Raw genomic sequence first — 26,547 nt, forward strand, 5'->3', positions numbered from 1 at the left:
TCACACCTGTAACCACCACTCTGGGAGGCTTGCTTTAGGCCAGGAGTTCAGGACCAGCCTAGGCAACATGGTGAGACCTTGTTTCTACTAAAAAAAAAAAAAAAGACAAGACAAAAGAAAAAAGGCATGCTAATAGTGGCATGTGCCCATAGTTCCAGCTACTGAGGAGGCTGAGGCAGAGACCTGCTTGAGCCCAGAAGTTGGAGGCTGTAGTAAGCTACGATCATGCTACTGTACTCCAGCCTAGGGGACAGAATGGGACCTTGTCTCAACAAAAATTATTATTTACTACCACAGAGTCAAGTGGACATAAAGTAAGGCATAAAGTCAATTATTTTAGGATATACAAAAAGACCCTAAATCATTTTACTCTTTACCTAAGTGTTATTTCAGGTCATGGAATTTTACCTATACTATGGATTCTAAAAGTATCTCTAGCGTTCTTTAGAGAGAAAGAGAGAAAAAGATACAAACAGTCCACATGCACCACCTAAACTCTTGTTTGCAATGGCCTGAAACCATACATCAGCCATGCTGACTCTGGTTCTGGAGGTTTAACAATCCCAAAAGTTAAAGAACGACTGCATTCAACCAAGCTGTCTCACTTTGAGTCTTGAAAACCAGTAGAAGTTAAAAATGAAATAAACTGGTTGAATCTAAATACTCAGCTATCTCTGGCTTGATAGCTACTTCTCACAAAAAGAACCATGTGTTACCTGTAATTAGAATACATTTGGTAAACTACAAAAAGAGTTGCAGAAAGCCATTCCAGACACTGAAGCCCACTGTTATTCAGCACTCGGTTAGTCTCAGACACAAGTGCGGCCAAACCAGTGCCAGCGAGGACAGCCACTACTGCATTGCTCTGCATCCAGAATCGTTCCACCTGTGAAAGAGACCAGTAGGTCCAGTTGACTAGTTTATGCTATCGATCAGGTACTTACAGATTTTTAAAATATACTGCATAAACCTAGTTGCATGTGCCTGTTGTCATTCAGATTTTGTTAGCTGATTTCCCCCATCCAAGCCCAGGTCATATTGTTTTTCTATTTTCAAACATTCTTCCTTCTCAGTTTGACAGGTGCATCTCCCTTTTTAGATCCACACATTCACTTCAATACTGTGGCCTTACTCTTGAACTCCAGTAATACACAGGCTGAAAGAGGTAGAGAAATGCTTTTGCTTTACTCCTGACGTTTCCTTCCACAGGGAGAAGCTCCACTGTCCTGGCCTCTCTCGGACCCCTCACGTATTTCCTCCTGTGGGATGTAGGGACTGATCCAACTGGGGAGTTTGGGAGCTGGGAATCAGCCTGCAGGGCCTTCCCTTTTCCTCTCACCTTTTCCTAGAACTGAGCTACCCACAGGAAGCACTTGACCAGGGACAGAGTCTGTCTCTATGGCACCAGTGGGGTGGGGGAGACATGGGAAGAGGTCTGCCCTGCACAGTACTGCCTGTGACTAGTGGGTAAATCTGCTCATTCTGAGATGCTAAAAGAGGAAGCCTTCTTGGCCAAATATATAAGCCACATTTTCAAGTCTCAGTATTATCAGTAATAAAGGTGATTCTCTCACCCGTTATACTGGATTACCTTGTTTCTCAATTGATTCAGAACTCAGGTGATCAAGTAGGGTATTATTTATTAGGCTTCCTGAACACAGACACACACACAAAAAGACCAGTTGGTTTCAGCTGTCAAAAAAAAGCTATTGATATTTACAGAGATTTTATTATAAGTAGAAGAAATACTCTAATCTCAGAGACTGCTGCCAAGGAAAACAGAAACACAGTTGCTCTTTTGCCTAGGCCTGGGATGGGGAAGATAAGAAATAAGGCAGTATGTGGTTAAATGCCCTCAATTGTAATTCATATTTCTTTTGCTATTAAAAAATTCCAGGAGAAATGCTGTGTTGCCTATATGTGCAAACACACACACACACACACACACACACACACACACACGACTGACTTAAATCTACCTTACATTTATTTTTCTATTTAACGAGTGTGTTAATTAAACATTGCATTCTTTTCATCCTAAAAAGAGGCCTTAGCTGTACTGACTCAATAATTTAACTTAATGTACATACAATTTTAACTATTCCTCAAGTAATCTGCTCTTCTACAAGATTCATGAAATGCAAATTTGTACATTCTTCTCAAACATTCTGGTCAATAATATATCTATATCCAAGTAAAACTTACCACACCCATGAAAAGTGGTTTTGAAATATCTAAATTTGCTCTCCAAGCAAAGAACAATGAATAAATGCAAAACATTCCGGTAAAAAGCCAAACTAATGATGGATTCGGCCTGTCCCTACAAAAGATAATAAAAATATATCTAAAATATTTATATACATATACAGGAATATCAATAATAATATCACAGGACTGTAAGCTATTAGATCTATAAAAACTTTCCATTTTTAACTAGGATCAAATAGAGATGCCATTGTTTAAAATCTGAGTTGAAACAAACAAAATATAGTAATAAATATGAACCACAACTTGGAACTATGCAGTAAAAGAATATAAAGCTAACATTCACAGAAGAAATACAAACTACTAATTTTGTTAAATTTCAGAAGTGATCAAATGTATGCAAAACAAATATTTTCATGCTTGAAATAATAAAGATTTAAGAATGATAAATCTCAATGCTGGTGTGAATGCAGCAGTATGACAGTATATGTCAGTATAATCCTTCAGAAAAGTTACTTTAATAACATCTATATCAGGAGCCTTAAAAATAGTCATAATCATTGACTCAGTTATGTGACATGCAGGCATAAATCTTTAAGCAATAACCAGAAATGTGAATAAAGATTAATCCATAAAAATGCTTGGGTATTACTTATAATAGTGGAAAGAGTGGAAGCAATCTAAAGACTTCTCAATAGAAGATTTAAATTAATTCTCCTGTGGTCATAGGATGTTATTTAGACATTTAAATGATTTTAAGTATTTTTATAGTATGGAAAAATGTTCATAATACCATGTTTAAGTGTTAAGTAAACAAAACTATAGACACGTATGCAAATATACACATTCAAAAGACTGGATAATTAATTAATTAATAGGTTTTACAGTGCTACATTTTTCACGGTTTCTTTTCTCATCAGAGGTTACTTTTATCATCAGAGGAATTTAAATAATTGCTTCTTTTTAAGATCAGCACTAATAATCGGTTACGGCAAAGTAAGAGATCAAGCCTGAAGTTTAGGACATCAAATGACTGCCTACTTAGTAATATATTGCTCAATTTCTTGAAATCATTGATTTAGAATCAGAATAAAAATAAGAAAGCAATACATATGTATCTTAATAGACAGCTAGGAGATTCACTTATTTGAAGTATAAAATAATACTAGCAATGTCCTAAAGTGACATAATGAAAACATTAATTCATTTCATGAACACAGAAAAATAAGAGAAAAGGGCATTCTATTCCTTACTTTCTTGATAAACATATATTTGCACAAACTGCAAGGGCCTGGATGTTGAATGAGAGTTCGGTCCTCATATTTGTGACCTGAGAACTGTAAAAAACAACTTAACTTATTGTTGGCAGAAAACAATTTGATTAATTCCAAATAAAATATACTTTGTAGGATACATTTGATTATATACTGAACAAACATAAGGGCTGCGGTCAGATTTAAAAATTTTGTCTTTTAAAGTTGGAAGACAAAGCGCAACAGAAAGAGTTAAATAGTTCCAAGATGTTTTCTAATTGTAACATGTGGTTACCAACTTACTTAATTTGGAATAAGATCAGAACAAATAATGCTTCTGTAGTTTTGATACTGGATTCCTGTACAGAATATCCCTGACTGGTTTGGTAGGAAGCTCTTTGAAATGAGTTTGAATTTTTTTCTGTTGGCAGTGTAGACATGGTCAATAGTGATTTAGCAACTGATTATAAAATTAATTCGAATAGCTTTCTGGAGATCTAATATGAAGAAAACAAAGGCCATGAGAGATGATTCCCAGCTATTCTTTTGCAGGTTATCTTTTTTCTTACATGGCTTCCTTGTTTTCTATATTATTTGCTTTAGTTCGAAAAACATTTAAGCAATCTCAGAGAAATGTATTATTTTTTTTTCCTACAATTAAACTAAATTCTTCCATTAACACATATGCATTTTCAGATGCTGAGTTTAAAATAGCTTCTGTTCTAGCTGTCTCCAATTTTTAAAAAAAAAATGACTCTATACATCATCTCAAAGAACTTTCTTCTCCCTACCGGCAATTTTACTGGAGAAAATGTGACACCATAATTATGGACCCCACACAATGTGTATTTTACTAATGAAGACTCATCTACTATGAGATACTCATTTTCAAATACACTTGAAAAATTGATTCCAGCATGAGGCCCATTTCAAACCACGCTTCAAAAGGAATAAAGTCAGTCTCAAAATTAATTCTTGGAGATCTATTGCTTAAGTGTAAGTGCAAAAAGATGGTCACTGCCTAAGGTTAGATTCAATAATTTCCTTGTACAGGATTGTAATTTAGAGATATGCATGGGGAAAAATTTAATTTGCTTGCCTGAAAAAGGGCAGATGATGAGCTCCTATCATTTTGAAGGATTTTCTCATCAGTTAATCACAAGTTGCATTTTTCAGCACTCCTGCCCACCCAAAAAAATTCAAGACTAGAAATTCTCATTCAGGGAATGCTAAAATTATACCTTCATTCTACATGATGACTTGGTCCACACAAAAGTATGAGTGTGAATGGTCATCACTTTTGTCAAGTCTTTTTTCTGGGGATACAACCTGCTATTATTTTAATGTAAAGGAGGCCTTTAAGTCTCCCAATAGATGACTTTTACATGCAACTAATAAAAGTTAGACATATGGTCTAGGATTACTCTGAGAGTTCTTTGGAGTTCATGTAGGGTTTGCTAAGGCAAAACTATACCAGTTATCCTTAATGCTATAAGAATCTCTGGAAGGTAGACAGAAAAGAGAAGGCAGTGAGTCCTGCATGGAGCAAAGCAGAATAAAGTAAAAGCCCAGAGACACTGATATGACTGTCTTTATCTTTATTTCATTTATTTATTTTTTGAGACAGCGTCTCACTGTGTCACTCAGGCTGGTGTACAGTGGCACGATGATGGCTCATTGGAGGCTCAACCTCCTTGAGCTCAAGTGATCCTCTCACTTCAGCCCCCAGAGTAGCTGTGACTACAGGCACATGCCACCATGCCTGGCTAATTTTTTAAAAAAATCTTTTGTAGGCTGGGTGTGGTAGCTCACTCCTGTAAGCCCAGCTTTTTGGGAGGCTGAGGCAGGTGGATGATTTGAGGTCAGGAGTTTGAGACCAGCATGGCCAACATAGCGAGACCCTGTCTCTACTAAAAATAACAAAAATTAGCTGGGTGTGGTGGCACGAACCTGTAATCCCAGATACTCAGGTGGCTGAGGTGGGAGGATCACTTGAACCCAGGAGGCAGAGGTTGCAGTGAGCAGAGATCATACCACTGCACTCCAGCCTAGGTGACAGAGCAAGACTCTTTCACAAAAAAGAAAAAGTTTTTTGCAGAGACAAGGTCTCACTAAGTTGCCCAGTCTGGCTTCAAACTCCTGGGCTCAAGCGATCCTCCCACTTTGGCTTCCCAAAGTGCTAGGATTACAGGCATGAGCCACTGTACCCAGAGCTATCTTTATTTCTGAAAAGAAAACTGAGCTTCCTGTTCCATTCCCCCAACGAAAAGGAGAAAGCCACAAAAGTCTCACACATAAAAAGAAATATTAAAAACCAATGGTGAGAACCATCAAAAGGTTATGTGAAAATAACTGATGGCAGGGAGATATTTTCAAGATATGATGTAAAGTGAAAAACAGAAGGCCAATAAAACAGTAGGTTTACTGTGGTCCTACTTTTAAAAATAAACAAAAATCCTAAAACTATTAGAAAAAATATAGTCCAAAGTATTAACAGATTAATAATAGTGGTTATCTCTACAGGTTGGATTTATAGGTAGTTTTTACTTTCTTAATTTTGCTTACCTGTATTTTCTATAAAGATTATGTATCTTTTTTGGAAGTAGAAAAAAGAAGTTTAAAAAGAAAGGAAGGAATGATGGCTGGAAGAAAGCAAGCTAGTAAGTAAATTACACCAAAATCGTGAGAACTCATGAACTGCCTCACATATAAAGTTGAAATATTCTCCTCATAGTTTTTTTCAAACAGCCCCAAGAGTTCTAAATTAGTAATTAGTTAGGATTACTTTTGTGTTATAGAAACCTATTTTCTTCCAAAATTTTTTATCAAGTTGGGATGGATATCTTTCCACTTGTCTTAATCTGTAGGTTTTAAAGCAAATATTAACCCAGTTTTCAAAGAACACTACTGAATAATATAGATAGAAATATATTTGCTTAAACCAGCTCTAATAAGGTTGGATGTTAAAAATATGTAAGTTAAAGACAGAGCTTATGGCAAGGATAGCCTAAAGAAGTCATAGGAGACATTACATAAATTAAGCTCTGAAGAATTAAAAACCAAAATAACAAGAAAATAATTGTTCAAATTGTGCTGAATACAATGTACATAAAATAAAGACAATGTAAAAGCCAAAACAAACAATACATTATTTATAAAACAATACTACATTGACTGGGTAATTTTATATCCAATTGAAGGTTAAAAAACATTTTAGTTCTACAAATGCTCTATATGGTACCCTAATATTCTCATTCACTGTTGTGTTTATTGCTCATTTTAAGCTCTTACTGAAGGAGGTGCTAAAAAATATTTGACGGTACAGTTGACCCTCGGTATCCATGGGTCTGCCTCTGTGGATTCAACCAACCTTAAATCAAAAATATTTGGGGAAAAGAACTGTCTTTACAAACATACACAGACGCTTTTTTTTTTTCTCTCCTCCCGCCCCCAGATGCTTTTTCTTGTCATTATTTCCTAAACAATACAGCATAACTATTTACATAGCATTTACATTGTACTAGGTATGATAATCTAGAGAAGATTTAAAGTATACAAGCAGATGTACACAGGTCATATGCAAATATTATGTCACTTTGTATCAGGACTTGAGTACCCATGGGCTTTTATAACCTCAGGAGGTCCTATAACCAATACTCCATGGATACTGAGGGACAACTGTAAATACAAACAACTGTTAACTGCAGAGGCAAAAACTACTTCTCAGACACACTTTGCTACAAAGAGATAAACTCAGAAATCCCTAAAATCACTTAAAGGAACTAACAGAGAATTCATTTTAAAATCGTTTCAAATATTTTATACTCACAGTAGTATTTCAGACATACTGGATCCTACTTCAGATTTGGCCTAAACACAAAAAACAAACGTTTATTTGCATAAGCATTAAACTGAAGCTTTATTAGGCTACTGTACTTTGACAATCTTAACTTAAAACATGCCTGTGCAGGTTTGTTACACAGGTAAACTGCATGTCAACGGGGTTTGGTGTACAAATTATTTCATCACCCAGGTAATAAGCATAGTACCCAATTGTTTTTTTGATCTGCTCCCTCCTCCTACCCTCTGCCCTAAAGTACATGTATCCATGTGTGCTTAATGTTTAGCTCCCACTTATAAATTAGAACATGTGGTATTTGGTTTTCTGTTTCTGCATTACTTTGCTAGGACATAAACTCATTCTTTTTTACGGTTGTATAATATTCCATGGTGTTTTTGTATCGGATTTAAAAAAAATCCAGTCTACTGCTGATGGGCATTTAGGTTAATTCTAGGTCTCTGTTATTGTGAATAGTGTTGTGATGAAGATACTTGTGCATGTATCTTCCTAGTATAACAATTTCTATCCCTTTGGGTATACAGCCAATAATGGGATTGCTGGGTTGAATGGTAATTCTGTTTCAAGTTCTTTCAGAAATCGCTGCATTATTTTCCACGTGGCTGAACTAATTTACATTCCCACCTACAGTGTAGTAGTATTCTTTTTTCCGAAACCTCACCAGCATGTTTCTTGACTTTTTCATATAATAAAAGCCATTCTGGCTTGTGTGAGACTGCAGTTTTGATTTTCATTTCTCTAATGATTAGTGATATTTAGCACTTTTTCATATGCTTTTTGGCTGTGTGTATGTTTAAAAGATACAGGTTTTAAATGTACAATGCAACATTTCTCTTCTCTCAAAGTCTTTAATCAAGAGTCTTACTGAATTTTTAAAGAAGTCAGTGAAAACTAACTGAGACATCCTTTAGGAAGAATTTCAGAAATAATAATTGGCAGGCTGGGCACGGTGGCTCAGCCCTGTAATCCCAGCACTTTGGGAAGCCAAGGTGGTTGGATCACAAGGTCAGGAGTTCAAGACCAGCCTGGCCAGCATGGTGAAACCCTATCTCCACTAAAAACACAAAACAAAGGCAGAGCATGATGGTAATCCCAGCTACTTGGGAGGCTGAGGCAGGAGAATCACTTGAACCCAGAAGGTGGACGTTGCAGTGAGCCAAGATTGCGCCACTGCACTCCCACCTGGGTGATAGCAAGACTCTCTCAAAAAAAAAAAAAAAACAAGTAACAATTGGCTAGAAATCAGCAAAACTATTCCAGCAAAAGTGATTAACATGTTAATAAATTAATAACCTTTTTATACTTCTATTATAGACTTTTCTTAAGCTCTTTATAGCACTTCGATTAAAATTCATTACAACCTGTTCATCTACAATTTCACAATTATGTATGAATAATATAAATTTCAAATCTAGAATGGTCCTTAGATGATATTTTTATGAAATAACCAAATAAGTAAAGCAGAATATAAATGTAAAGTATCAAATTCTCTAAGTCAAAATAATTAATAATTTTCCTTTTTATTAATCTATTTCATGTGAAATATCTCCTACATTAAAAAAACATATAGAATACATATCTAAGGCTCAAAGTGCTTTTTAAAAAATCTATAGATCCATCATTCATTTAAGAAACAAAACCTCATCAGTATCCTAAGGTATCTCACAAAGTCCTCAAAGACTTCTTCCTCATCCCACAGTAGTAACTACTACCTTGAATTTGGTATTATTTCCCTCTTTTTTATAAATATATGGTCCTACCACTTTTGTATGTATCCTTGATCAATAGATTGTTTAGTTTTCACGTGGTTTAGAGTTTTGTGTAAGTGGTATTATATACTAGGTACTCTTCTGAGACTTGCTTTCTTAAACCGGACACAAAAGTATAAACCAAGAAAGAAAAACCTGATATAACTATCTATACGAAAATAAAAAACCTTCTGCTTATCCTTTCATTTTTCAGATAAGTTTTACTGAGATTACATTTAATGTGTTCCCCTAACATGTCTTAGGAAAAGCAAGGCCTTTTGAACTTCTTTGGAACACACTGTTTTTCCATTTAGTGAACTTGTATCTTATGAGGCATTTACAGATATGTCTTCAGTTTTAATAACTAGATACTAACATAAACACTGTTCATCAAATATGTAAAAAAAAAAGAAAGAAGAAGAAGAAGTGGTTTGGTCACGGTAAATTTTAAAATTTGAGGATGTTTTTCCTTCAATCTTTTCCAGATAGTTTTATTCACAGATCAAGTGCCCATAGTGACTCAGTGCTAAGAAGACTCAAATGCTTCAAATGTAGATGGAAAACTTTTTAATGATTGCTATCCTAAAAAATATATTCAGGATATACAACTATATGATGTCAAATTAAGTGATTCTGACTTTCCTCTAACTTATATCAAAGGTCATATTCCGAGGGGCAAGTGTGTTATATAAATAACCAAAATAAAAATTCGTTCCACTGTCATTGATAAATATTGTTTTTGCAATCAAGGCCCAGGCAGAGCACCAAAGTTTTGCCACTTGTTTCCTTAGAAGGGCTTTAAATATGAATTTACCAGGCTGAAGGTTCCATATTCTTCCCTGAGAAAATGTGTCAAAAATCCTTGCAGTGTTGTCTGGTCTCCCCAGGTCCACCGGGCGTGATTAAGGTAAGATGAGATGGGAAGGTGGACATAGGGCAGCAAACCAGCAGAGAAGTACAGGCTCAACTTCAACAAAGAGCCCAGGGAGAGTTCCTGCATCAGAGCACATTGAGTGGTATAACAATGTTTATTTTAGTAGATTCATCCTGGAACTTCAAGAACATATCAAGGAAAACATGAAATATGTTTACTCAGAGCTGATCTCCCAATTTATATTAAGTCACCACAGAATACTATGTTAAACCTTCTGATTACTATGGATTACTAGAAAATTGCATCAGCGTGGACTCCTTTGCATGGCAGGTGAAAGCTGAGTGAAGCAAATAATATTAGCAAAGGCTCATGAGTATCATGTTTATTGTATCACTTACATTTAAAACCATGTCATGACAAGCAGCATTGCACGGCTAAGATAACCTGCTTGGAAGTGATTATGTGCTGTTTGGCTGATTTTGAATATGCCCAAAATACTATTCTAAGACCAATTCACTTCATCATCATCATTAGGAGTAGACTTCAACTATATATATTATTATGATTATACGTTGACTATTCTTTCAACAATGATTTTGAACATTTCACAGAAATGTTTGGCATAAATGAAACTAGCTTTTATATCAACTCCAAGCTCAACCAAATGCTTTTTTTCCCCTTCAATTTACATACAAGATGGACTACTAAAGAAAATTACTTGTTATATTTAACAATGCTGCTTCATATACCTTATTTAGAAAAAATACATTTCTCATTTGTATAATACTTTTCTTAAACAAAGGACAGTATCGACAATGTTTTATAAAGATTAAATCCAAAATAATATGAATTCTGGTATATTCAATCAATTCTTGCATATTAGAACCAAGATTCGAATACTGGTTAGTTAACTGGAAAAGGTGGTCTCCTACAAATATCATATTTGGAAATTGCCAATTTTTCCTTGACAAAAAAGAGAAATTCATATGTAAGAATGAATACAAGAATCAAGGTTCACATTCACCAGAAGTAGAACAAGCAGTTGATTTATATTAGCATTTTCAAATAAACATTCTTAATTGAAAATGAAGTGTTTTATTATAGTACTGATTTCATTTGAGATTTCTATAGCAGTAATGAGACGCATAAAAAATGATGGCATGAAAGGAGTGTGAGAAATAATCTCACAGCATGCCTTTGCTATTCTTAAAAGTGGTTTTGGCTGGGCGCAGTGGCTCAAGCCTGTAATCCCAGCACTTTGGGAGGCCGAGGTGAGAGGATCACAAGGTCAAGAGATCGAGACCATCCTGGTCAACATGGTGAAACCCCGTCTCTACTAAAAATACAAAAAATTAGCTGGGCATGGTGGCGCATGCCTATAATCCCAGCTACTCAGGAGGCTGAGGCAGGAGAATTGCCTGAACCCAGCGGGCAGAGGTTGTGGTGAGCCGAGATTCGCGCCATTGTACTCAAGCCTTGGTAACAAGAGCGAAACTCCATCTCACCAAAAAAAAAAAAAAAAAAAAAAAGTGGTTTTAAAGAAAGTACATGCTTACTTTTGCACAGTTTCTGCATATTATAAAGTTGAATTTAGAATGTTAAGATGCAGTTGCTGCAGAATTTTCCTTTTGTGTGAGAAATAAAAAGGGAGACAATTACATGAGAGCTATTGCAGACAGTTGGGGAATAAGTAGTTCATAGTCTTGACTGCAGATGAAAATCACCTGGGAGCTTCTTAAAAACACTGATGTCTGGGCCTAACCCTAGATCACTTATATCAGAATTTTTTGGGGTAGAATCAAGTTTTAGCATAAATATGTGTATATATATACACCTATGTATGTAAGTGCATACAGATACATATATACGTATATACCTACATTACTATATATGCATGTACATCTATGTATAAATACACACAAACACACACTAACTTTCTATTTTTTTTGAGATGGAGTCTTGCTCTGTCGCCCAGGCTAGAATGCAATGGCATGATCTCAGCTCACCACAACCTCTGCTCCCTGGGTTCAAGCGATTCTCCTGCCTCAGTCTCCTAAGTAGCTGGGATTACAGGTGCCCAACACCATGCCCGGCCAATTTTTGTATTTTTAGTAGAGGTGGGGTTTCACCATGTTGGTCAGGCTGGTCTTGAACTCCTGACCTTGTGATTCGCCCGCCTCCACCTCCCAAAGTGCTGGGATTACCAATGTGAGCCACTGCACCCAGCCTAAACACAGACTTTTTAAAAGCTTCTCAGGTAATAAGCATTCAGGGTTAAAACCAACTGACTCAGGACTTTCTGCTCTGTCTCACATTACCTCACAGTGAAATCCAACTACCCTGTTACTTCATTGGTAGGCCTTATTTTCTAGCCTCTGCTTTTTAACTAATGGAAAATAAGCAGTCACAGTTCTCAAAATTTCAGCACTGTCTGGTAGCTCACCTCAGTACAGGGAAAATGTGCCCTTAGTCCAGGATCCAAAATTATCAACTCTGAATCCTCCATGTTTTACACGAAGTATATGCCTCTCCTTTCAATCAATGAACATGAAATATGAGCTGAGAATGCATCCCTCCCATGTCTGTTCAGGTCAGAAGCCTGGGTGAGATGACTGATACTAGAGGGAGATGTATCCATCTACCCCACTGATTCACAAGAGAAATATCTGGGCCTCCTTCTCATATTCCATAGGAAAGCTTCACTGAGTTATATTTGTTATCTCCATTTTTAATCAAGGGTTTATATAATAAAAGGCCATATAAAGAATTTGCTGTATACACTGTTAAAGACACCGCCTGTTATGCTGTTTAATAAGCTTTATATAAGGACTTACATGATTGACTTCACAAAATTCAGTGTCAAGGAAAAGTAATTTCTTGTCAGCTGCTATGTTTCCCTTTTATTTAACTTTTCTTTTTTCTTTTTTTTTTTTGAGACGGAGTTTCGCTCTTGTTACCCAGGCTGGAGTGCAATGGTGCGATCTCGGCTCACCGCAACCTCCGCCTCCTGGGTTCAGGCAATTCTCCTGCCTCAGCCTCCTGAGTAGCTAGGATTACAGGCACGCGCCACCATGCCCAGCTAATTTTTTTTTTTTGTATTTTTAGTAGAGACGGGGTTTCACCATGTTGACCAGGATGGTCTCGATCTCTTGACCTCGTGATCCACCCGCCTCGGCCTCCCAAAGTGCTGGGATTACAGGCTTGATCCACCGCACCCGACCTTTTCTTTTTCTTAATTTTTTTTTTTTTTTTGAGACAGAGTCTCGCTCTGTTGCCTGGGCTGGAGTGCAGTGATGTGGATGGATCTTGGCTCACTGCAACCTCTGTCTCCTGGGTTCAAGCAATTCTCCTGTCTCAGTCTCCTGAGTAGGTGGGGCTACGAGTGCATGCCATCACCCCGGCTAATTGCTTTGCATTTTTAGTAGAGAGAAGGTTTCACTGTGTTGCCAAGCTGGTCTTGAACTCCTGAGCTCAGGTAATCCATCTGCCTGGGCCTCCCAAAATGCTGAGATTATAGGCGTGAGCTACTGCACCCGGCCCCTTTTACTTACTTTTTAATCACATCGTAAAACTTTTATAACCTCCAGGTTATCCTTTTTGGTTTGCTGTTAAGAAGCTAAGAAGCAAAATGTGTTCAAGTATAGTAAATATAGTTATCTAAAGCTTTGGTAAAATTATTTCTCATTTCTAGATAATAATTTTATTTATGTGTTTTCTATTATAATTCTGAATATAGCCAGGTATAATGAACAAATAATAAAAGGATAAATAAAGCTGGGTCTGTACACAAACAAACAATATGGTAAAAAGACTCTAGCACTGGCTTTGTATATAGACTATTTTAACCTCTGGGTACTAAATCTCTCAATGCCTAATGAAGTCATTTTCCTATGTTGCTTTATATTTGATTTTTTTCTTTCAGAGAAAGAAAAAATAACAATAAATCAGTTTTAAGTCTAGGGAATCCATTTTGAGAAAACAGAACTGTTATTTAGCAGAGATTTTATTATTCAGTTCACAATAGCAGTGATGTCTGTTTTGTTGAGGGCTGACTCTTCAGCACCTGGAACAAGCAAATGGCACAGGGCAGGGACTCCGTACACAGTTAAATGAGCAAGTAAGTATGATGGCACACCACTCTGTGTCTTAGAAGGTATCAAACAATAAGAAAATGTGATATTGTTGCTTTAGGACCTTTGAGCTCACTTTCACTGAGGTGCTGTTCAGAATCAGTCACAAAATTATGGAACATGCCAGATGCCACTGCAATCAATACTGCATAATTTCTGGAAATCCTATTTTTTTCAGTCAATATTGTTAGGCCCTAAGGTTATTTATGCTTTACATGAAACCTAAGAAAAATTAAAGCCTGAAATTTTCTTATAACAAAAATGTTATATTAGACCTAAGTAAAATATTGTACATTTTTATTTTTCAAAATTCAAAAACCTACCTTCTTTTTTAAAAGTCGAAAGAGAATCCAAGGTATTATGCACAAAACGTAGAGTATTATTGTGTGCTGGTTACATAAGCTGAGGCCACAGCAGAAAGCACCAATTTTAGTTATCTGAAAATAAATTTTAAAAATTAAGTAAAAAATTCACCTAAAACTCTAAGAACAATAATAAAAAGCCATTTTTATATTAAAACCAAGCATTTGTCTCATAAGTTAGGTTAAAAATCAACCTCTAAAACACAAGTAGTTACACCTTTAATAGTCCCTAATATTTATCACTATTTTTGTTAATAGTTTCCATGTTCATCAAATAATTGCAGTTTAATCTTAACTGTTTTCAAACCAACTTTTAGAAAATCCTTCATGATAAACAGCTAAGTTTTAATAGTAACAGGGTATTACGTAATGCTTATTGAAGTAAAATCTATAATTGAAATTCAGCCATTGCTTTTTCTCCTATTAAACAAATATAACTTCTTTTATTTAGAAGCCTGGTTATCTCTGGGTGATGTTTTTGAGTTTTCTGAATGTGTGTTAGTTTCATAATCAACAAAGATTCTCTCCTTAACCAAATTCAAGTCAGGCTCCTCTGAACTCCTCCCAACTGAGCCTTGACTTTTGGGGATCCATGCTCATCTCTGCATTGTCCAATTTTAGCATGAATCCTGCCAAATCAGTTTCACTAGAACCCTCATCCTCAATATCTGATCAAGTTCTTTATCCACTACCATTCCCTAGGTGATGTCTAATCCCTCTGGCCTGCTTTCAGCCAGAATTCAGTTAAATTGGTTTAGCTATAACCCCCCTTTACCCCGATTTCCTCTCAGTAATTTTCTATCCACTGACTCCCACCCTGGCTCGTTGGCTATAAATTCCCACTTTTCCTTGTATTTTGAGTTGAGCCTGATTTCTTTCCCCTACTGCAAAACCCCCTTGCAGCTGTCCCTACACCTGAACCTGATAGTGTGCCTTCTCACTCTTTAAAAGGTGTATTGAATGATTTTTTAAGATAATCAGACATTTTTTTAAGCCTAAAAAACCCCTCTAATAGCATCAGAGGAAACCACACATAAACCATGATGTTCTTTTGTTTCTACACTCTTGAACAACACAAGGCTGCCTATACTAAGATGACTTGGCATTTCCCAATGTGTAGACTAAGTTTTTAGAAGATAGTGTTCTTTTACATGTCAAGTGATTTTGATGATAGTGTTTACCTTAAAATTCATTGTAATCTCATCTGAACTACTTCATGTTTTACATTTGATACTCTTCTTTTAGGTAAATAAATTACAAATTTGACCTTTTCTGGCAATTAAGGAGTGAGTCAATGTACTATAATTTAAGGGGTCCGGTCCAGAGTTTGGCAACTTCTGGTAACATAAACCAATGATGGTGAATTAATCAACAAGCCTTTCTTTCCCATGGGACACACACAGAGTTCATAATCCTCTCATTCGCCAAAAACCTTCTCAACTCTGAGGGAAAAAAAGCACCATGTTTTTACAAGGGTTGTCGTGGTTCCATCCATAATAAAAAAGACTGAGATCATTTTCTCTCTCAACATGCTAGATTATCCTGACAGTAATCAGAACAGATAAATGGTATTTAAGCCAATATTAAAAAGAAACACAACCGTCTAAAAATTAAAACAAAAACTGATTACACTTTGATCAAAATAGGTTACCTTTGATCTCTCCTTTGCAGTTGCTGCTTCCTCAAAATGTACAGTAAGAGCCATAAGCAGCCCCACAAACAGATTGTTTAAGCTAAAAACCTCTGCTGCAATGGACCACTGCCATGTTAGACGAGAAAATGAAAACACCCCCGCAGCAAGGATTCCTCCAGCAGATGAGCCAGAAAGTCTGCAAACACAGATAACATGAAATCTTCTTCCCCAACAAAAAGAACTAACTTTATTTTCCTTTTTGTAAACTGTACCAACAAATTATGACAGTCACCCAGCACTATTCCAACACATTATACAGTTGATACATTACCTCATATAATAATTTCTTTCAACGGATTTTAATCAGGAAGTTCATATGTTAACCTATTAATGAACAAATTAACAAACCTATAGCTAGAATGAGAGTCAGTCCTCAGATGTACTGCTAGGATTCACGCCAGTTCAGAAAACCTGAGACACAGCAGCTAGAGAGAGAACAAACCTATGTCATTTTACTGCTCTACCCATGAAGAAGGATGATTTAGTTAAGACCTAAATGTTTGATTGTAAAAATTAATGAAATGAAAAAATATTTATTCAGAAAAATGCATTCTCACTTCAGGTAGAATGTCTGAACCTAGACATCTTCTATTTTCATCTCTTAGCACATGGCAAAGAATGTCTTGACCACAAGATTTGATGATTTTAATATCCTATACAGTGCAGTTCTTAGTTTGCGTTTTTTTCTTTAGACAAAGCTGAAGTTCAAACTAATTTTTTTTTTTCTAAAGAAGAAGATAGAAATGTGAATTTCAATAGCACCAGAAGAATCACTTAGAAACAAATTTTTCACTCATTAATGCCAACAAACCATGTACCTTCAAAACAATCAGGGATCTGGATCTCAGTTCAGAGACTTGATTTGAGACTGGTAGTGTGGTTAAATTTACTAGCGCGTATCAAACCAAAACAACTTTCCATTTCCTTATAAATCTAAAAATATGAAAATGAAAGCTATTGTGAAATGCCTATTTCTAATAGTGTTAGAAAATTCGACAAGCATTACTGTGTCTAACAATTTCTATAGCTCCGAATCATTAATTTTCAACTATATTCTTTTGTATAAGAAGTTACAGAGTAGTTCTACAGCTTTTAATCAGTCATTATTTTTAAATGATTAAATAAAAATCTCAGTATCAGCAAACCTCTTTTTTCTTTTGAGTTTCTGTTTGCAACTTATTTCTGTTTTCTTTCTCTTACAAAAATCCGCAGTTTCCTGTTTCAGTTTCCCAGTCTCCCACTGATCCTAATTCAACACATCGCTATTTCTTCCTTTCAAATTAATTTCCTATCTACTCACTCCTTTCTATTTGTACTTTTACTGCCTTCGACTTAATTATTATTATTATTATTTTTTTTTTGAGACGGAGTGTTTCACTCTTGTTGCCCAGGCTGGAGTGCAATGGCGCGATCTCGGCTCACTGCAACCTCCGCCTCCTGGGTTCGGGCAATTCTCCTGCCTCAGCCTCCTGAGTAGCTGGGATTACAGGCACGCGCCACCATGCCCAGCTAATTTTTTGTATTTTTAGTAGAGACGGGGTTTCACCATGTTGACCAGGATGGTCTCGATCTCTTGACCTCGTGATCCACCCGCCTCGGCCTCCCAGAGTGCTGGGATTACAGGCTTGAGCCACCGCGCCCGGCCTCGACTTAATTATTTTAAGAGTTCCCGAATTTGTCTTCTGTTTTTCAATCTTTTCTGCAATATAATATCATATCAAGTTTCCTAAAACCTACTCTTTATGACTACTCAGCCTAAAAACTTAAGGACTCTGGGCTGCTTTGAAGGATAAGTTCTAAATCAGACAGCCTGGAATCTAGGCTTCCAATAAGCTGGATTCCACTCATTCACTATTGATCAACATTATTCTCTCCACCAATCAGTCAGGCTCATCAGAATCTCCTCCTAAGATACGCCTACACCTAGCACTATACCTTTGCTCATTCTGTAGCAGTGAATCCAATGTCTTCCCTTCTGTTTATTTAAATCCTACTTCTTTCTCAAATGTTTCTTCAGTTCCTAGGTTTTTAGCCCATTCTGTAAATTTACAGTATTTAATTGTCTGTGACAATTAATTTAACATTGCTTTTGAAATGTGAATTGGAGTTATATTTCATTTATATTGGAAATATCTAGCCCTAAGCACCCAAAGGAAACTTAGTGAATGAGAGAACAAATTAAAATATTTCTAAATTTCTAAAGGAACTTCTGTGTTTCATATGTCAATATTATTTTGAAAGTCAGCATAAGATACAAGATTACTTCCTCCACTTAAAACCGAAATTAGCATCCTTGGAGAAATGGCCCATTCTAGAACTGGGATAGCTCTAGCACAATATTAGTCTGAAACAGCTTGTGCTGGAAAGTAAAGAAGTGCTCAAAAATGATGGGGGCATGACAGAAGGACACAGGAGCCAACTTAAAAAGGCTCCCACTGGCCAAATCTGGGATAATTTAAGCATCAGAAATAATTATAATAGCTTCTAACTCCCTGAATACACAAAAATCTATGCATCTACTGATGTAAATAAATAGGTGAGAAGAGAATATCATTGGCTTTTCCACAGAAAATCAACTAATAACTGTAGAAAAAAATGACTGAATTAGAAATCACCATTTGGCAGCCATCTTAATAATTATCAATGAATACCAAAACTAGTGGGTAAAGGTTTTGGAGTAACAGAATATGTATAGTCTCAAGCCACCTCCCTATAAATTGATGAAATACTAAGGGAAAAATGGTAACTTTAAAGTAATGAAAACTGTCAGACACAAACTTAACCACATGACCAAAATAAACAGCAGCAGTAACAGGACAAACATTACATGCTTCCCAATCTATTCTAGTGAAAATAATATAACATCGTTTCTACAGTATTCCTGCAGAAATGTGTTAGCTGAAACTAAGGAGGATAATTCTGATATAAATGAATCCTTAGGAAGAAAACTTAACCTTCACTAATCTACAATGATTTTTAACACATTCTTTCACTCAGAAAGGCATCCTAAAGCATTTGAACTGTTGACATTAATTATTAGAATTATGAACTATGTTAACTGCCCTTTCAAATATTTCATAAGCTTTTAAAAATTGAAGAATATAAGGTAAAATTTTTGGCTTCAATAACATTTATCTAGTTACCTTAGATTACTATAATTAGGTACATTAGTATTTTACTGAAGACTAATCCCATATCGGCAAGGTCTATAATCTGAATCCTCTCTCTCCATCTCCCCACTAAGGTCAAGATGGTTTTGCAATAAATAATTCATGTACTCCTTCACCTGATTTTCCTCGGCATTAGAAAAATAATTTGTGAGACCGCTGAGTAAAATAGTAGAAGACAAGGTAACGAACAGATTGTAAAACCAGTAATGGAAATCAAATCTAAAATCTCAACCTTTTTAGCATCAGGTGAACTTGCTCAAAAATCAAACTAAGTCTACAGTAGACCTAATGTATTGCACACAAAAGCGTCGTGCATCTTTCCATCTGCTTGTTTCCCAACAGCAGCATATGAGGGTCTGATTTTTCCACATCCCAGTGAGCACTTGCTATATAGCTTTTTAATTCTAGCCATCCTACTTGGTGTGAAGTGGCATCTCACTGAAGTTTGGATTTGCATTTTCCAAATGGCTAATGCTGCTGAGTATCCTCTTCTGTGTTTATTCTCTCCCTCGAAGAAGTGTCTATTCAGATCGTTTGCTCATTTCTTAAATTGGATTATTTGTGTTTTTATTATTGAATTGTAGAGTTTTTCCAAGTTTCTTTTACTGTTTCTTCTCGGCTAACCACAGCCAGTCACCCGTTTGCAACCAAGAACCCTGACTGGAACACACCGTCTTCCCCCTTTAGTATAACTTCCCATAGTATTTTCAAGAAAACTGTGTGAAGAAATTCTGAAAATAAAATGCTAATGTTCTCCTAGTGTTGTGTAAAACAGGAGAGGAGGCACGCCTCTAAGAGCAGAAAGTCATGCGTATGTCCATACACAGGATATACAGAATGTGAAACATTTTGGAGGACCCATCTGTTTTAGTATTCATGTTTTCATACAATAATCTATGGGGTAAGCCTGTATGAATTCTTTTATTTCAATAGGATTTTATAAGTCAAACTTTGAATGCTCCTTAAAATGCACATATTTCAACATACTGCCTTTATTAAAAGTTTGCTTTATGACAGTTAATATGTGGGCTATTCATTGCTTATTTAAACGTTGACCAAATTGTCTACCATATCTGCCTAATCATCAACTCTCTTCACTTTGGAAGAAAAATTATCCAAATAATTTTTTTTTTTTTTTGAGACGGAGTTTTGCCCTTGTTACCCAGGCTGGAGTGCAATGGCGCGATCTCGGCTCACCACAACCTCCACCTCCTGGGTTCAGGCAATTCTCCTGCCTCAGCCTCCTGAGTAGCTGGGATTACAGGCACGTGCCACCATGCCCAGCTAATTTTTTGCACTTTTAGTAGAGACGGGGTTTCACCTTGTTGACCAGGATGGTCTCGATCTCTCGACCTCGTGATCCACCCGCCTCGGTCTCCCAAAGTGCTGGGATTACAGGCTTGAGCCACCGCGCCCGGCCAAATAATTTTTAAGACCTAAATGACTTTGGATTTTTGTAAACAGGATGATAGACAATTTAAACAACAGATTCTAACATTCTTCAAAAAACTTGAGATGACTGAACTACCATTTATACGGGTTTATGTTGTATTTTAGTCCAAGTAACACATACATGTTTAATAGATTCTATTTCCAAAGACAGATTCAGCTAAGTCTTCCAAATCGGGTTTTTTGTTTTTATTTTTGTTTTTCATTCATTCCTTATCCAGTTATGCAGCAACAAAAACAGACTGAAGATCAGGACTCAGTTTTATCAGAGCTATATGTATAAGACTTCCCTGTTAATATAAAAATAAAAAGCTAAAAGCAAAAAAAAAAAAAAAAGTTACTTTATGCTAAGACTCAGAATCAATAAAGAGTTACTTGCCATGTAACATATACAAACTAGTGGATTAAGAAGTTGAGACAGGTTGGGTGCAGCGACTCATGCCTGTAATCCCAGCACTTTGGGAGGCCAGAGCGGGTGGATCACAAGGTCAGGAGACTGAGACCAACCTGGCTAACACAGTGAAACCCTGTCTCTACTAAAAATACAAAAAATGAGCCGGGTGTGGTGGCGGGTACCTGTAATCCCAGCTATTCAGGAGGCTGAGGCAGGAGAGTCGCTTGAACCAGGGAGGCAGAAGTTGCAGTGAGCCAAGATTGCACCACTGCACTCCAGTCTGGGAAACAGAGCAAGACTCCATCTCAAAAAAAAAAGTTGAGATAAGCTGAAACTTCTTTTTTTTTTTGAGACGGAGTTTCACTCTTGTTACCCAGGCTGGAGTGCAATGGTGCGGTCTCGGCTCACCGCAACCTCCGCCTCCTGGGATCAGGCAATTCTCCTGCCTCAGCCTCCTGAGTAGCTGGGATTACAGGCACGTGCCACCATGCCCAGCTAATTTTTTGTATTTTTTTAGTAGAGACGGGGTTTCACCATGTTGACCAGGATGGTCTCGATCTCTCGACCTCGTGATCCACCTGCCTCGGCCTCCCAAAGTGCTGGGATTACAAGCTTGAGCCACCGCGCCCGGCCTAAGCTGAAACTTCTGTGGTGGAAAAATGCCGCAAGCTCAGGAGGGATATATACGAGGTTATGTGGGTGGCAATTAATGCTCAGCTGAGTTTGAAGACTACAGAGACTGTGGAGATGGAGCAGCAGCATCAGTCCACACAGCTGTGGACAGGTCTGTAGCAGCCTGAGCCAGGCTTTATTACAATAATAAATATTATTTTATCTTGGAGAAGCTGGATGGAGCCATCCTTTGGGGCTTTACTAGGTCAGAGGGACAGGAGGGCAAAAGGACAGAAGGAGAAGAGGGAGAGTTAAAGGAATGAATCATGGGACCTAGACTGAACAGAAGAGGAAGTAAAGCCAGTAGGGGGCTAAGGGAGGACGAAGGAGGATGAGCAAAGGGCTGTGGGTGCCAACTGTACCACAGACCGTGTGAGCCATCAATGAAATGAGTGAAATGAAAGCTAAAGTCATACCAGGGAGTGAAAGCAGTTGGGGAAGGGAACATCAAATTGTTAGCAGATGGAACAGGCCAGTTAAGCAAGATTAGACTCTGATATTGAAAGCAGCCAGTGATGGAAAAGAGTTTTTAAAAAGCTGTTCTCAAAATCCTAAGATTTTTCAAATTATTTGTCCTGAAAGTCTACCAGTGATTGGTACACGTCCATTAATCAGTCTGCAGGCTGAGTGCAATGTAGAAATATAGGTCTGTGGCCCAGGGCCATGACTTCACATGCATGCTGTTGTGACCCCCACATCAGGACACAGCATGTTGTGTCTGTGATTTGCGCTGACACATCAACACATCAAGGGATGATGCCAGTAGCGATAACGATGTTTCTGAAGACTTTGGAAGTCTTCAGTTAATTCACTAATTCTTTAAGAAAGCAGTCTCATTATATTGCTCAAGTGAAATTTCCTATGCATCATCTGAGCATGCTTCGTTTCAGAAATAAATGACCACAAAGCAGGTTGGCATCAGGGATGATCTCATGAAGACACATTTCAGATTAAGGGTGAGGCTCAGTATCAGCCTTACATGTCCACATCTGCAGCCTCTACTTCTGTTCTCACTCCAGCCTTCTACTGAAATTGCTCTTGCTGAGGTCCCCAGTGACAACAGGCTTTCTGAACCTCTCTGCTGTGTTGACCCTGTTGATGATCACTCCCCTCCCTAAACACGCTTTACTGAGTTGATGTCTGGGACCACATCCCCTGGTTTTTCTTTTATGGCTCTGGATCTTCCTTCTGTGTTTTTTCTGAATGTCTCTTTTTTCCATTAGTTTCTTTAAAGCTGGTTAGTGGCTAGAGTAATTTTATCCACTATCCTGATTTCAACTGCTAACCACAAACTGAAAAAACCAGATCTGTTCCCAGCACTGCATTCTCCTGTACTGTTGGACTTAAATATCTCCAACCAACTATGGTACACCCCAATGCCAGTGCAACTCTGGATGCCCCGTAGAACCTGAATGTCAACATGTATAAGATTAATTTCTCATTCTCTTTTCTAAAAATGATTTCCTCCTCCTGTATTCTTTTAGTGACTTTCATTATCTGCCTGGTTAAGAGAACTGATAGTGACAATCAAAGCTTCTTTTCCCTCTCTCTGTCGAACGTAACACATCCTGTCAATTTTATTTCTTAATAATTTTTAAAGCTAATCTTCTCTCCATTCATAACACCACCATCCCATTTTAGCTATTATCATCACCTCGGACCCAAATCAATCCAACAACATGGTAAGCCATCTGCCTCCAGTCCTATACCCACCATTGCCAAAGATGTAAGAGATCCAAAACGTATCTGACCTCACTCCTATCTGACTCCAACCCTTTAACGACCTCCCCTTTGATGATAAAACATAATATAAGCTCCTCATCATGACATAAAAAGCCTTTCATGATCATGTCTTTTAACATAACACATCAAAATTTATGTTTCAGCAATACTAAATGACTTGCAAGTCCCTATACTTAAAAGCTGTTTTTCTACTTTGTGGTTTCTTTGCAAATGAGGTTCTCTATACAGGTGGAGGATCCCTTAGCTGAAATGCCTGGGACCAGAAGTGTTTCAAATTTTGGATTTTTTTCAGAATTTGGAATATTTCAAGAACACATGTCAGTTGAACATCTCTAATCAGAAAACCTGAAATCTGATGGGCTCCAATGAGCACTCTCTTTGAACATCATGTAGTATTCATAAAGTTTCACATATTGGAGCACTCTGGATTTTGGATTTTTGGATTAGGGACACTTAATCTGTATGTGGAACACTGTTTTGCCTTCACTTGGCTAACTCCCACTTAACTGTTTACGCTCAGTATAAGCATTGCCTTTTGCAACTTTTCCCTGAAATATTTTCATTAAGACTAGCATACTTGCCCCTTCTCTGGTTCTCATCAAATTAAATGCATTAAATGAGTATGAAATAGATTCTTTTATATTTAAAAAAAAACGACTGTGAGGAATATGAATGGTTCACTGTGACCTAATCGAAACACTGTGAAGAAACGAGACTTGAAGAACTTAAAATCCTCTATATAATGTATTATAAAGTCAACAAATAATTTTTGAACCACTGATAATATTAAATAACCTGTCAGCATACTGGTATATTTTTAATTAAAAATTTATCTCTCTCTCTCTACACACACACACACACACACACACACACACACACACACATTATGTACATATGTATTATTTGAATGTGTGTCCTTCGAAAAACTACTTGATTTTTTGAAAACCTGTTTCCCATATATATTATTTTAGACACACTTTTAGTTTTTAATGCTCTCCAAATAGCAATGGTTTCTAAAGACCTCAATACAAATCTAAACATTTTAAAACAATGCTTGATAAAATTACTTACACCGTTACTTGGAAAGAAATTTTTTTTAACTGCAAAAAATTACAAAAAATGTTTTGGTCTTGGAGTAAGTTTTGTTTAGGACCCATGTCCTTTATTATTGCTGTCCTTTACTATTTTATAAATGGTGTCTTGTTAACAAATGTTATTAAGGGATACATTAAAGAATTCATTTTAATTTATTACATTGATTTTTTTTATCTTACATAATATGACGTTTGTATGGATAGATCTTCCAGAAACTAAGGAATATTATTTTATCCTTCTGTACTTGAATAATTCAAGTGTTTAAATATTCTTTTGGCAAGGGTAGAGAATAATTTATTTTTAAAAACTTTCTATTTTCATATTAGTTTATTCCTTGTCTATAAGACAAGTATTTCAAAGAGAATAATAAAATATAGACCAGGCATGGTGGCTCATCCCTGTAATCCTAGCACTTTGGGAGGCCGAGGCAGGGGATTGCTTGTGCTTGGGTGTTCAGAACCAGCCAGGGCAACATAGTGAGATTTCATCTCTACTGAAAAAAACAAAAACAAAAACAAAAACAAAAAAAAACACCTGGGTTCGGTAGCGCATGCCTGTATTCCCAGCTACACGGGAGGCTGAGGTGGGAGGACTGCTTGAGCCCAGGAGGTTGAGGCTGCAGTGAGCTGTGACAGCACCACTGTACTCCAGCCTGGGCAACAGAGCGACATGACTGTCTCCAAACAATAAAATAAAATATAGGTTCACAATTACTCATATTGCCTTTCATATTGATTTGGAAAAAAAGTTCCTTAATTTTTTCAAATTTTTGTGAAATTTCAAATAAAACACATCAAATTTCCCATCTTACATTTTACTGAGCCAAATAACAACGAACCCTCCATACCAATAAGGCACTACATATTGGAGCTAGAAAACAAAATAAAAATATTAAAAATATTAAAAGTGCAGAAGGCTTACCTACGTGATGCTACAAAAATCTTAACAACAAATATATCTAAAGGCATATCTAGTCTTACATTTGCTAAGAGAGACTACTGAGAAGCACTTTTATTATCTGTTTATCATGAGTATAAAAGAAAAGCATTTTCCTATGAGACTACAGAATTCCTAGCACCTTCAATTAATCCACTATCCTTTTTCATCGCTGGAGGCTTTATTATCTTACGATTCTGGCCAATTATCATCCCTATCAATGAAGGGAACCCATGAGTGATTAGACAAGTTAGCTGCAATCTCTTTCTGGGAATAACTCTAATCAGGAGACATACTTTATAAAAAGTTTTTCCCCTGAAAAGGCTACAACATATATTTAAAATTTTGTTGGCAGAGTTAAATTACATAAGTAGAGCAAAACATTATTCATAAATCTTTTGCATACAATACTATTAAATGAATTCGTAGTCCAAATTTCTGACTTAAGTAATCTTTTAAAAATAAATGAAAGGAATGTCCAATCTGACACTATTTAATTTGGAGCTTTAAATTAAATTGTTGATCCGAGTTCACAAAACAAGCTATCTTGTATAATCCATAAAATCTAAAGTATAGATGAGCTATAAATAAAAGCATGACCAAAATCAGACAAACAATTGTCGTCTACCTGTAGAGTAAGTCTGATGATTTTTTTTCAAATAAAATGACATAATCGAAAACATCATTGTGTTTTCACTTGGCAATCCTGGAGACCTATTTTCAATTTCCATTTTATTCTTTTGAACAGCTCTTAATACAATTCTTATTTGAATAATTCTTAATTATTATTTTTAAAAAGCAACTAAGAGTTAATAATATGCTAATGCAGAATCTTAAAATTAGCCCATTAAAATGAAAAGACATATTTCTTCTATTGAAATTATCACTTCAACCAAATAAAAGCAAACTGGAGAAACAGAAGATAAACTCAAACTAGGTAGTGAATAAAATGAGAATTATTTTC

General features: G+C 36.5%; 1 protein-coding gene across 3 annotated transcripts in view; it reads right to left on the reverse strand.

Annotated features, from left to right (window-relative positions):
- TMEM260 (transmembrane protein 260) overlaps nt 1–26,547 on the reverse strand; it is a 74,469-nt gene that overhangs the window by 33,537 nt on the left and 14,385 nt on the right. For all 3 annotated transcript variants that reach the window (XR_005579357.2, XR_012516306.1, XM_003930497.4), the window contains exons 4-10: nt 16,083–16,260; nt 14,393–14,506; nt 9,880–10,059; nt 7,288–7,328; nt 3,459–3,542; nt 2,206–2,320; nt 717–886 (exon numbers count right to left, since the gene is read on the reverse strand). Coding sequence is in view for 1 of the 3 variants with exons in the window: in XM_003930497.4 (XP_003930546.1) it covers nt 717–886; nt 2,206–2,320; nt 3,459–3,542; nt 7,288–7,328; nt 9,880–10,059; nt 14,393–14,506; nt 16,083–16,260 (882 nt within the window). In the remaining 2 variants the exon portion in view is untranslated. The remainder of the gene's footprint in view (nt 1–716; nt 887–2,205; nt 2,321–3,458; nt 3,543–7,287; nt 7,329–9,879; nt 10,060–14,392; nt 14,507–16,082; nt 16,261–26,547) is intronic.

The sequence above is a fragment of the Saimiri boliviensis genome, chromosome 2 (assembly GCF_048565385.1).
Source record: "Saimiri boliviensis isolate mSaiBol1 chromosome 2, mSaiBol1.pri, whole genome shotgun sequence".
In the NCBI taxonomy this organism is placed as follows: Eukaryota; Metazoa; Chordata; class Mammalia; order Primates; family Cebidae; genus Saimiri; species Saimiri boliviensis.